The sequence below is a fragment of the Apodemus sylvaticus genome, chromosome 9 (genome assembly GCF_947179515.1).
Source record: "Apodemus sylvaticus chromosome 9, mApoSyl1.1, whole genome shotgun sequence".
Lineage (NCBI taxonomy): Eukaryota > Metazoa > Chordata > Mammalia > Rodentia > Muridae > Apodemus > Apodemus sylvaticus.
Window position 1 is genome coordinate 5,181,203 of NC_067480.1, and position 14,173 is coordinate 5,195,375.

General features: G+C 39.7%; 1 protein-coding gene across 1 annotated transcript in view; it reads right to left on the reverse strand.

Annotated features, from left to right (window-relative positions):
* The window catches only part of L3mbtl4 (L3MBTL histone methyl-lysine binding protein 4), a 337,842-nt gene that overhangs the window by 308,766 nt on the left and 14,903 nt on the right, over positions 1–14,173 (reverse strand). Inside the window, exons 3-4 of the mRNA XM_052193353.1 lie at positions 2,340–2,444; positions 1,245–1,380 (exon numbers count right to left, since the gene is read on the reverse strand). Of these exons, the coding sequence (XP_052049313.1) occupies positions 1,245–1,380; positions 2,340–2,444 (241 nt within the window). The remainder of the gene's footprint in view (positions 1–1,244; positions 1,381–2,339; positions 2,445–14,173) is intronic.

A 14,173-nucleotide genomic window follows, 5' to 3' on the forward strand; every position in this document is an offset into this window, starting at 1 on the left:
ACCCACAAGATATCATTACATATATTTTAATATATTAGTATTTCTACTTTTAACTTTCTGCTATGTATTCAATAAGTCCTAAGCTTATCACAAAAGATTTATATTTTAATGTTTAAATACCTTAAGTTCAAAGTTGTTGAGTGTAATTTCCATAATATATGTCAGTCTTCACAGATGATTAATATCCACTTATTAACTTACTTGGATTATAACAGACCATAAAGTAAATTTCAAGGAATTTAAGTTCAAGGGGGAAACATATTTATATGATGAGGATACTCGCATAAACTGTTTCTGAATAGTTTCTTAGGAGCATTTTGAAATATACAGGCCTTCTTCATCTTTTCTCTCATTAACGCTTTTTGAGGAAAGGGGGAAGGGTGAGACAAGAGTCCCCAAGTGGTTGCCATTCACTAGGAAGGCATGTCACAAAGGCCATGAGATGCCACTATAGTTGGGACAGCCAGGGGCTCTGGAGAAATTCGGAATTCCACAGACCACCTGGGGTTCAATACCCAGCCCTGTCAAAATCCAAAGTCCATTTGGCAGGTCCAGCTTTCTGTTCCTAATCATATGAATTACCCAGTAAAAAATCGTTATCTTTACAGATTGATTGGTTAGGACATCGGTTCTATGGGCTGTTATTCAGTAGCCTAATGCCCAAGCAGGAAACTTTGTGCAGCAACTGGTTGTACAAAAATCCTGCACCAAGGTATCTCACAGCCAAGAAGGACCATCCTTAGCTGCCTGGCTTGGTGGGTATCTCACGAGACACAAAAGACAGACACAAAACTATTTTCCATCAAAAGAAAACTGGTCGTGGCATTTTATAGTCTCATTCTTTCCATTATTTCAAAATTTGCAGCAAATTTAGAATAAATCAAGTTTCTTCCCTGTGTGGGTATCATTGATAGAGTATGATATTTCATTTGGACCACAATTTTGAACACAATTTCTTGCTATAAAGATTAATATGCTTTATATATGATCAGGGGCTCCCAAACAATTATATTTTTTACTGTAAATTCCTAGCCAGAATATTTGACTTAGAGAGACATGCAGACTTTTCTGTTACACTCATCTCTAAGGCACTGTCATGGCCTCAGCCTCTTTGTAGATAAAACTTACATTTGGAAAATCTATTCACACCAGGTTCCCCTGTTAGTATTTCCTGAAATGGTGTTAAAATAAAGCTGGGATAGCAAGTGCCCCTCCTTGCAGCTGGCAAATGTGCCCTGGCTTACCCCGAGGGATATGCAGCTCATGCTTGGTCTTCTGACACCATCCCACTGGGTGAATGTCTGGGGAACCAGCGTTGGTCCAAAAATCATAGCAGCTTAAATAACCATCAAAATGCAGTCTCAGCCGGTAACCACACACCTGAAACAGGAAATTCACAGTTGTTCATTAAGCGTCATGGATTTGAAAGGGGCTCAAAACTGAGAAAACATTCAAAGGTTTAGAAGATGTCATCATCATGAATCTACCCATATATCCGTCCAAACATTTTCATCAGAGAACAAATGTGCATGTAATATGCTATGTGATTAAATCACAATGATGATGAACAGCTATCTAGAACTTTCTGCAAAAAAAAAAATATATCCTTTAGTCTGGTCTAAGAATCCAGAATCACATCAAATGTTTCTAACTGACTATTAATTCAGTACCTGCCAAATTTTTCTTTTATCAAGCATATCTTCTGCTGATGGGCGTACTTTCTACCTCAAGAGAGTAGAGGCTGAGATAAGGAACAATGCTAACACATGATCCCAGCATATTTATCACAGAAAATAATGAAAGTCTGAGAAATGCATGCCCTAGACATTCTGCACAAGCCTAATAGCCATTGCCATGACACAGAGCATGTGAATGTGTCTGTAAGTCCAATACTTCTATTGATTTAATAACGTGTTGGATAAACATCACATTTTAGAATCTATTTACTTTCATCCATGCCTGTTCTCTGTACACAATTTTCACAAAGTATGTGTATTTATATGAATGTTTATTCATAGAAAGGAATTTATATACAGCTCTCATTGGCTCACCTAAAATATGAATAATTATTTAACAGCTGGAAACAACACTATGGGACCCTTAGATTCTTACTAACTTAAGGTAATCTACTTTTCAGTTAACTCAAAAATGAGTGCTAGTTGATGGAAACATACTAGAAAATTCATCTTAAGAACTAAATTATAAAGAAATACATTTTTATACATTATTGACTGAAATAATGGGCAGGGACACATTTATGACAGAAAGTACTGAAATCTGTTGTTTTTTAGAAAATATACACCATGTAATTAGCCCCAGGCAGCACCAGCCTCTCTTACCTCAGCCACAGAAAGCACGCAGAACACAGACGGACGCCGGGCATCAATGCCTTCCAGTCTCATTCCAACCTGAAAACCATTTTCATGCTCCGGAAAGGACTGGTCCTATGAAATTTCATGATACAATATCATACACTGAGAGTTCTCCACAATTTAATACAGAATATTTTATATGAAATCTAAAGATAACAGGATTCATAGAAGCAGAATAGAAAAGTAGCTATCAGAAGCTGGGGGGTGATAGGGGGGAAGAAGATGCCACTCAAAGGTTCAAGGATGAAATTAAGTTACTTAGAAAGTAAGAATAAATGTTATTTAAAATAATGAAACTGTCCATACTGTAGAATACATATAAAATACACACATATATATTTTATCATCAAGGTATGACTTAAAATTACATGATTATAATTTGTCAAAAGTGACGTGACAGAAATTTAAGAAAGCTACCATGTAGTTTAGAAGCTGAATTTCTAAAGCATAATATTTATATTAATTCTCTGATAATTTTATTCATGCATATAATACATTCCTCCCTCATATTACCCTAGATATACCTCCAACTCCATCATCACTTCATATCCCCTCCTCTCTCTTTCTCTCATTCTCTCTTTCTCTCTCTCTCTTTCTTTCTTCTTCTTCTTTTTTTTTTTTTTGTTGTTTTTTTTTCCCAATACAGGGTTTCTCTGTGTAGCTCTGGCTGTCCTGGAATTCACTCTGTAGACCAGGCTGGCCTCAAACTCAGAAATCCACCTGCCTCTGCTTCCCAAGTGCTGGGATTAAAGGCGTGCACCACCACGGCCCAGCTCTATCTGTCTTTCAATGACCTGCCATTTACAATGTGGCAGGACTGACTTTCCCTTGAAGTCAGCAGCTAAAGTTAGGCAGAGACTGGGCCAGGGTGGAAAACAGAGGCAGGAATGGGGACTCAGAAGGGTGTAGTCCTAGAGCAGACCCTGCTACATCTCTACAATCACGCTGGTCTGTTGCCCTACCCTGCCGTGGACCACAGGAGGCACATGAAAGCCACAGGCACATCATCCAAGCAAGCTGAGCCCTGCATGACATCAAATCAGCCTTCCTACGAGAAATTCCATCTGAAGGAATTCAGATTTCCCTCTGCCTTGTACTAGTGATCAGGGGAATATTCCCAGTTGGTTGCACTGTCAAACCATTGCTATTGGCCTAACTGCATGCTATAAACAACCAACAAGAGGTGACTCTTTCCAGCCATGGTGATTTATGGGGGATGAAAGCCAACAAGATATGAAAGGAAAGGGACCATTCCAACAAAGACAATACTTAAATATTCTAATGTAGCATTTCATTTGTTCTGTATTTGTTGAGGTACAAGTGTATATCCAGGTATATGTGCTTATGTGTGTTGGGGTGCATACATGTGTGTGTCCCTGTGTGTGGTGTTTGTATAGTGTGCTGTGTGTTTATGTATGTGTCTGTGTCAGTGTATGGTGTGTGTGTGTGTGTGTGTGTCTGTGTCTGTGTCTGTGTGGTGTGTGTGTCTGTGTGTGGTGTGTGTATGTGTCTGTCTCTGTGTGTGGTATTTGTATCTATGTGGTATGTGTGTGTGTGTGTCTGTGTCTGTTTGTGGTATATATATGTTTATGTGTTCTGTGTATGTGTCTGTGTATAGTATCTGTGTCTGTTTGTGGTGTGTGTGTGTGTATGTGTGTATGGTATCTGTGTCAGTTTGTGGTATATGTGTGGTGTCTGTGTTTATAGTGTGTATGTGTGTCTGAGTGTGATGTGTTTGTATGTGGTATGTATGTATGTCTATGTGTATGTATCTGTATAAGGTGTCTATGAATGTATGATATGTATGTATGTGTGTATGGTATCTGGATCTGTTTGTGATGTGGAGGACTATATGTGTGTGGTGTCTGTGTCATTGGTGTATCTGTGTGTCTATGCGTGATGTCTGTGTGGTATATGTTTATGTGTGTGTAGTATCTGTGTCTGTTTGTGGGGTGTGTGTGTGTGTGTGTGTGTGTGTGTGTATCTGTGTATCTATGTGTGTGTGTGTGTGTCTGTATCTGTGTCTGTGTGTTGTGGCAGAGTCTCTTTTCTCAGACATGTCCTTTTGATTTCCTTGCTGGGGTCTATGGGATTTGTTCCCATTTGGTTTTCCCACCCCTTCTTCTCTTCCACCCTTGTTTAGAACCATGCTCTTTGTTTTGCACCTTGCATCATTTCAGTTGTCATTTTCTTCTCTCTTGTTTCCTCGAATTTTTTTTACAAATCATCATTTAAAACATCTTGGGGTATACTAGTTCCTGCACTGACCACTGCTGTAGTCATCCTCGGAGCTGCATATGGTACAATAGGTACCAGGTTTTATTTTATTTCCAAAATGAGTTCACTGCTAGTTGACTCTCTCACTGTTTATCTCCCTCCCCACCATGCTCAGTAACTGTGTTGATGCTCTGCCACCTGGAGTGGTGAAGGGGACGATAGTCTCAGCCTAGCACAGAGTCAGCAGGTGTTGCTCTGTACTATCATCCAACTCAAAGTTCAAATGATACTATAAATCAAAAAAGAGAGGAGATTAAAAAACATCAAGACAAAAACCAATATCCAAGAAGGCTGGTTATGATGAGCCTGAAGCCCTACTCAACTATAGCAGAGGTAAAAATAAGAGGACTGTAAACACTGCATTGCTATAGGGCCACACTGTCTGTTACCCTAGACCATTTCAGACTACACCATTAATAAGATTAGGAATGAGTGCAGAGGGTGCACCCCTCAAGTGCAACCATGTACAGTTATCCTGATCATTCAAGCCTCAGGGAAACTTCGGAACTTCATGTTCCAATACACTATTCACTGTCAGAAGTCACTAACCCCCTACCAAAGAAGTCAAATGGAAACCTCACCAAAAATTCTAGTTGGAAAGACATTCAACTCCTTACTACAATCTGATATCCATTTTTACATGAAAACCAAAGAAACAAATTATAGGTATAGGAACTATATTCAGTGGCACAATATCAGGAACTGCCCACTTGTTGGGTAAATATATTGATGCCCAGGTATAAGGATTGTTTAAAGACCCAAGCAATTGACCATAAAAGATCCCTTTCACTGTATATTTTAGCTAAAATATTAATCTTAAAGAACTGAGAAAGAACACTGAAACTTCAAGAAAAAGAACCAACTGGCTTATCAAGGCAAACAACATCTGAATAACAGAAAATGTGTCCATAAAACTCTTAGGCCTAGTGATTGTACATATCAATTATATCTAGATTATATCATGCAGATGTCAATTTCAATACCCTAGATCATAATATCTAGAACAATTATCCTTTATATTGTAAGCAAGGCAAGATCAGTCCAAGCTAAAAAGATTCTTGACTATTGTGGTATTGCAGAAGGTCCCTAAAGGCACACTAAACCCAACACAGCAGGGTAAACACAAGACCGAGGATGAAGAAATTAATAAGTTCTGCTAGAACACTGAACAAGCAAATTATAATCAATCGGGAAGCCATTAAAATCAGGTTTTCTAATGTGCCAAGAACTAGCACATTCCTCCCCATTACAGCAATGGATTTAAGTAGCCCTAATTTGCCAAATAAAAGAGATAGATAGGTTAATGGAATTATCACTAAATATTCTATTTCTAACCAGTAAGAAAACATGGCTCCATTAAGTACAGTCTGAAAATAAAAAGCTGAAAAATGGCATCCCAAATAAAAGAAACTTGTGTAGAGCAGGACCAGTTATCTATACTCATCTTGTAAAGCAGATTTCAAGTGATAAAACCAATGTAAGTTGCTACGGGTTGATAGAAAGGAACAACACACCAGGCAGACAATATATATATTGAACACTTGTACCCCGAGTTTCATAAGACAAAGCCTAAGGAAAACCATGAACACAGAAGCCCTAATACAAGCCAAGTGGCTGCCTGCAGCACTCTGTTCTCACAACATGGTCTTGAAGCCCCAAGAAATTAGTAATAATTTCACACTAAACTATGCTATAGTTGAAATGAATTTAACAAACATGTACACAATGTTCTACCCAAAATTGCAGTACATGCATTCCCTTCAGCAACTCATGGAACTTTCTCCAAAATAGAATATATTTTAGGCAAAAAGCCAAGTCACTACAAAGAGAGAGAGAATCAAAACAATTGCTCAAAGCTCATCATATCATAATGAAGTGAAATTAGACATCAAAGGCAAGACAAAGGACAGAGAGTTGACAAAGAATCTGAGAATGAGCAATGACCTTGCAATGATTAGTGATTCATTGGAGAAATCGGGGAAATGGCACTGTCCTGGGATCCAATGAAGAGGGAACAAGAGAATCTGGGAGATATAGCAAGAGAATTAAAAGGGCATTTATAGCCACAAGAGACCTCAAATAATTAGCACAATGGTGCACCGCTGGAGCTCAAACAGTGAAGAGAGTAAGAAAGAGAGAAGACAAAGCACAGACCAGTAGAAGGGGAAGGGAGATAATAAACACCAGAGCAGAAATTAATGAGACAGACTCTAAAATAATTATTCACAGGATCAATGAACTATTTTTTGAGGAGATTAGCAACACTGAGAAGCTCTTAGCCAAACCACCCCAAAGAAAGAGAGGAGCATAATAATAGATTTATGGCAAAGAGAGAGATTGTAACAGATATCATTGAAATCCTGAGGATTGGGGATTATTTTGAAAAAAATGCATACTTTAATAAGTCTAAATAAATCTAAATAAATGTCTATATTTCTAGATACATACAACCTACTAAAATATAATTTGTATATTTTAAGAAAACTAAAAGATCAGTGACAAGTACTAAGACTTTTTTTTTTTAAATTCAGGGTGGAGGGTGATACACATCCACTGTGGCACATTTTATCAAACTTTTCAGGAATGGGCACCAACGCTCCTCTAACTAGTCCATTCGACAGAAAAGTGAGGAACATGTGCAGACTCACTTTACAAAGTCAGTGTGGCCTTATACTAATACTAAATGCAAGTGCAACAAAAGTATAGACAAGTATCCTTAAGGAACAGAAATAGAACTGTCAATGCCTGGGCATGACCTGCATGCTATGTTCCTAGAATATGGGGGGATAGGCTGGAGGACTGTGAGTTCAGGGGCCATCCTGGGCTACATGGCAGGATTTGGAGGCAGCCAAGTAATAAAACAAAGATGCAAAGTGAAATGAATGAATTAGTTAATACATAATGACCAAATGAGTTTCATGGCAGGGATAGAAAGATGGCTCAGTGCATGCAGAGAAACAAAACCAAACAAACAAAAAATAAGATAACAAACAAACCAAATACAATCCAATAAAACAACAAAAAAAATCCAAACAAACAAACACAATAGCACATAAGCAGAATCATGGACCAAGGGGGCACAATGATTTCAATACAGAGAGTAAATGTTTCAAAACAATCGACATCTAGAAAAAATCCTGAAGGAACTAAAAACACCCACCCATACTTCTGTTGCCACAAATGTCACCACTCTTTTTGCCATGAAGGACTGAGACCACCACCACCCCCAAACAGGGGACAAAATAAATATTTCCTCACAGAAAATGTTTTTCTAGAAGGTGTTTGGTTACAGTGACAGATAAATTACTAACATAGCAAGCAAGAGAAGGAAAAAGCTGAGAGTCAGGGTGGAGTCACTGGTGTGACTTTACCTGACTGTGGAGCTACTGGGCCTTTAGTGAAGTTTGTGGGAAGAACGTGTCCAAGATGTGCTCTGATTCAATCCTAGAATTTTTAAAACAGCTTTCAAAGATTGAGAAGGTTGACATAAATTGTCAACTTGGCAGACTCTAGAGTCACCAGAGGGATGGACTTTTGTGCAAAGCTGTGCATATTGGCCTGACTATGTTAACTGATGTGGGGAGATCCAACTACTGAAGGTAGTGCCGCTTGATGGTTGGGATCCAGAAGTGTTGTTGCAGGATATTTGATCACACTGTCAACTCCAAGATTGTGCTTTACTGAAAAACCCTGTTTCTAATTACGTGTGGCTCAGCCCTAGCACACACCTTTGATCCAAAAACTCTCTGTTAATTGCAAACAGGATTAAATAAAGTCAACCATAGGTCAAGAGGCAGAGCAAACAACTAGTTGACAGGGAGTGAACACAGGAAAAATCTTAGGGTAAGAGATGTCAGGAAGAGGGATAGAGAGACACACAGGAAGCAGAAGGGCAGGACATTCCATTTCAGAGGTTTTTGGATCAATGTGGGAAAGAAGAACTTCCTTTTCCTTTTGGTTTGTCAGCTGAGGGGGAAGGTCAGCTGGGTGCTTTCTCTGCCTCTCAGAGCTAGCAGGCTTTCACCCCAGCATCCAGCTCCCAAGACTTTATTGGTAAAATCATATGATTGGAATCATGTTAAAAACAGCAAACTAAGTAGAGAGAGAGCTGAGCACAAGCAGGCATTGCTCACTTTTGTCTAACAGCAGATTCCATGTGACCAGCTGCTTCCAACGTCCTCATTAGGACAAACTGTACCCCTGTGAGCCAAAAAATCACCTCATCCTTCAGGTACCCTCACCCTGCAAAAGAACATCAGCTGAGACAATGAAGGGTTTGGGTGAGATTTCAGAGGATGACAATACCAGCAGAAATGTGAGCTGTTAAGGCTGCGCTCATGAGATTTCAGATCAGATTAAACTAGAGGCCATGGACGCTACATTCTGGCAAAGAACTGGGATGCATTTTTTCCCACATTCCCCAAAGTATGAGCGAGGCTGAATTTAAATGCCATTGATTAATTTTTTTTTCTGAGCAGGCAATTTCAAACCAGCATAGCATTCAGGGGGTGAGAGTTAATAAAAAATTCAAATATGGATGATTTGAGACACCAAGACACCAGTAGATTTGACTATGCAGATTAAGACAAAGCAACCATAACTGTTGAAGATATTACTGCAGTCAAAGAGAAGCTGGAAAAATCATATGCATTTAAGGCTCCAGCTTATAAAAAGGAAAACTTGTTTGAAAAGATTTCCATTAGAACTTAAGTGTCTACAGGAATGCCCTGCCCACACAGGGCATAAGAGTGCTTTCAGCTGCTTTACTTATACAGGCATCTAGGGCTATGTTGTCACACTTCCTGCAGCCATGGTGCGAGGAGGCCCAACAGCTGCTCAGCATGGTAGCAAATATGGGCGTCCCTGTGGACATGATTTTGCAAATATGCCAAGTAAAAGAATTATGGGGTGATCAAGGCTTGTACTGAGATGATCAAGGACTGATTGGGACAGTAAGAGAGGTACATTTTCCTACATGAAACTGCTTGAAGCTATAGTTGCAGTGGAGACCTCAAGATGTCAGAGAGGCCCAGAACATATCGTGACTGACAAGGGAAGCGATGGTGCCAAGTGGAGACAGCTTCCAGGAAAGCCACATGAGCTGCATGTGGCCATATGGGTAGGGCCTCCATAGCCACCTAGGGCTGAAGTAATACCACCACATCCCCCAGATACTCTTGGAGAAATATTTAGTGTCCGCCCAGCTAGATTTCAATCTTGCTTTTGTCTGATCCTACATCACACTCTTCCTGTTTCCTTCCTTGTGGGATAGGAACATTTCCTTTCTGCCACTGGAAATATACATTATTTTTATTTCATAGGGGCTCACAATTAATAATTGGCAGTATGCCCCAGAAAAGACTTGATGCAGAACTGTAGAACAGTGTGAGTTCTCAGAATGTGGGCCTGATATTGGACTAACGTACTCTAAATTATGAGACAGCTATAGGCCTTTGGGAGCCAGAACAGAATGTCATGGTTTGAATTTGCATAAACTCATATCTGAATGCCTTTTCCCTAGATGGTGGCACTTTTTTAAGAAAACAAAATCTTTAAGAATTTGAGACTGGCTGATTACTAAGAAATAGGTCTCTGACGGCCATAGACAGGCCTAGGTTCCAGCCTTATACTCTGACTTTCCTAGTCAGCCATAACAGACAGGTCTTTCTCATAATTTCCCACTTCCATGAGCTCCACAATACCTTCCCCAAAATGGGATTGAAACCCTCCAAAATCACCATCCAAAATAAATCTCCATCACAGTTGAGTGAAAGTAACTGATACAAAACTGAATGCAATCAAAGAGATACAAACAAGAAAGGAAGAAATTGAATTATAACCAAAAATGTGTTAGATGACACCTTCCTTAACAAATAGTTCAGGGAAGAGGGGCTATCAAAGAAGAGGTGGGCCAAAGACTAGATACCTACATGTGGAAGACTGAAACTAGTTGTGGAATCTCTTCATGTATAAATTCCAACTCACAATGGACTGAACCCTAAAAACCTTTAGTAATAGCTGCCACCATAAATGGAAAATGTTTACAGCGGATTTCATTCATTATTGTTTTTTCTAATCTTGAAATTGTTTTCCATGTTCTTTCGGATTATGTCTGGCTTCGGGCAGCTAGAGTGTTACTGGACAATTAAATCTTTGTTGCGGATAGGATAAACACACATCCCAGACAGTGGTGACTGGGCCCTAGGTCTGTTATCCCCAGGGTGTGCTTGAAGCAGTTTTACTGTTTATCTGTGTTTAACATCTGAAGGCCAATTTTCAGATGTAAATTTGTTCTCTTTAGAAGAATTTCATTGGGAAAGAAGGTCAAACTCCAGAGACAGAGGAGAGTGCAGAGCATCCGGTGTGGACCTCACCCATAGCATCCTGTGGCTTCGGCCATCTTCTCGGGCCTCCTGTAGCCTCTCGCCTGCCCACTGGTTCCCCCAGCCTCATTCTCATGTGTATGAATTTGTGTACTGACACAAACAGGTACATGTACCATGTGCACATCTTTGTAAGCATCTTCAGTTTCCTATACCATGACACAGATGTGTCCTTTATCACAGACATCTTCCCTTCACAGCTCTGTGCTTTCTTGAATATTGAATGAAATGATATCTCATGTTACCACAGAACAGATGTAAGTTTGTATTATACAAGGATGAGTTTTCTACAATGCAGCACTGTCTACTTTACCCCCCAAATAATTTATTTTTTGTTGGTGTGTGAAGATGCTTGTGTGTTCATTTAAGTGTAGTCTTTGTGTGTGTGTGTATGCATGTACATACATACATGTCCACATGTGTGCGTATCCATGTATATGTGTTCATGTGTATGAATGCATGCACATATGTATGTGTGTGCACACACATATGTAAGTACCCATTTGTATGTGTTCATGTGTGTACATGATATACACACACACACATACACACGCACACACATACATATAGTTAAAATTACAACCTCACACATTGATGCTCAGATGTCTGTCATATTTTTGTAAGGCAGGATCTCTTACTAGCATAAAACTCATTAACTAAGCTGGGCTGGCCAATGAGACCCAGAAACTGCCAGTCTCTGCCCAAGCGTGCACCCAACACGTGGCTTTCATTGCATCGGCTCTGGGGGTAAAAGTTAAGTTCTCAGGCTTACAAGGCAAATACTTTAGTCACTGAGCAGCTCCCCAGCCCCCCAACTCTAGTTTCTAACATCCTCTACCCTGCAGATGGGATCAATCTAGACCTGGATATCACGTTAGCCGGACAGGTTTCCTTAGCATCCCTTGGTCTGGAGCATTTCCATGAACATGGCGTTGTTGCCTATCTCAGTGACACTTTTGAGTACACAGTCCTCTCATCTGACTTTTTGTGTAGAATATTCATCATTGTGTTCTTCTCTGATAATGCCTCTTATGATTCAGTTCCCAGAATACTTCAGGAGTGCTGTCCTAGGGACCCCATACCCAGAGGTATACCTTGACCCTTTATCCCTCCATGCCAACGTTCATGTTGATTACCAATCTTGCTTTTGCTCAGGTTGTTCACTACATGGTAACATTCAAATATAAAAACAAGCACACATGTGTACATACTTTATAAATACCAAGTTCAAACAAAAACATGCAATAGTCCCAAAGGTTTGTTTCATCTCTTCTCACCTGTGACCTTTCTCCTGTGACCTTTGCGCTCTGAAGTCATCCCTTCCCTCCTTAACTAGACCATCTAACATCTTTAAGGGTTGCAGAACTGCTCTGTTAACAGTATAACTAAAAATATCTACAAAATGCACCCTGTGCTTGCAGGCTCTCTGCCCTGTCGTGCGGAGGTGAGTGAATGAATGAGTTAGACTCATGGCCGTTTCTCTACGCCACAACTACATTTGTTTTAAATACTGTGCAGTTCTTTGATTCCATTTGTCTTCTGTTCTCAGTGATTGAATATTTTACTATTCTTCCAAAAGGTTAAAAAAAATTATTAAGCACAGCTCTGTTACACGCAGGCATCTGATCCCCCCAGAATCCTATACCCTACAGCCCCCAAACTGTAAGTAGCCAAGCTGACTGTGGCTTGCACAGTCTCCATCCTTCCGAAGTTTGTTTTTTCAAAGTTACCTGGGCATTTTTCTACGCTTCTCGCTTATACAAATATCAGCACATTCACATGGCATTTGCACACGGCTTCCTTCTCAGAAACATTAATATGCCAGTCAATCCATAGTCTTGTTTGTATCTGAGTTGTACTCCACTGTGTGTAGGCACCACTGCTCATTAAAGTTACATTTGGATACCTAGCTTTTTATATGAATGTGAAATCATATTTTAAACATCCATAAATTGGCTTATAAAGTGTCTTTAAAATCTTACACTCACAGATGATTTTGGAAGCTTCCAAGAAATACTTATCCCAAGAATAAAGAAATCCAAAATGTGATAAAATAAGTGATTTGTCAGGTTCATCTTATTTCTACAAAAATAAATAACATGTGTGTGTGTAATTCTTGCTGTCTTCTTTTCAAGTGTAATCTGTTTCCAGCAGAATGTATCAAACACATTCTGTTGCCTGCTTCCTGTTCACTGCTTTTCAATTTCTCATCTCACTTCAACACATGCTTCACACATTCTCACACACATACATGTACACACATACATGTACTCACACAGAGACATATACACACACATACACTTACACATATTTACACAAATATGCACTCATGAGTCAGACACTCATACATATATACACACATAGGTCAACACACTCACCAACATATATATACTCACACACATATACACAATACACTAACAAATATGTACACAAATATACACTCACACAGTCATACACTCACATATACACACACTCATATATATACTTATATGCACATATTCATATACACACACACATACACACACAGAGTTGGTAAAAGCCAAATGATAATGAGAGATACCAGGGAGATATGTATTAATAATTTAAAAGACAAACTAAGAAGCTACAGAAGAGGCTGGAGAGATGGCTGATTAGGAAAAGCACTCTCTTTTTAAAATTTATTTATTAATTAATTTACATCCAAAATGTTGCCCCCTTCTGTTCACTCCTCCCAGGGTTCTTCCCGCCTCACTCATCTCTCTTTTTTCTCTGAGAGGATTCCTCACACCCCCAGGCATCCCCCTTCCCTGGGGCTTCCAGTCTCTACAGGATTAGGCACATCCTCTCCCACTGAAGCCAGACAAGGCAGACAGTCCTCTGCTACATATGTGGCAGGGGCCTCAGACTGGCCTGTGCATGCTCTTTGGTTGGTGGCTTAGTCTTGGGAGTTCCCTGGGGTCCAGGTTGATACTGTTGGTCTTCCTATGGGGTTATGATCCCCTTCAGTTCCTTCAATGCTTCCCTTAACTCTTCTAAAGGAGTCCCTGACTTTCATCCAATAGTTGGATGCACTGGGATGTGGTGACCAACCCACCTTCAAAATTTTTGGCCCCAAATTGTTACTGCCCAAAAGAAATGCAGGAACAAAAGTAGAGCAGAGAC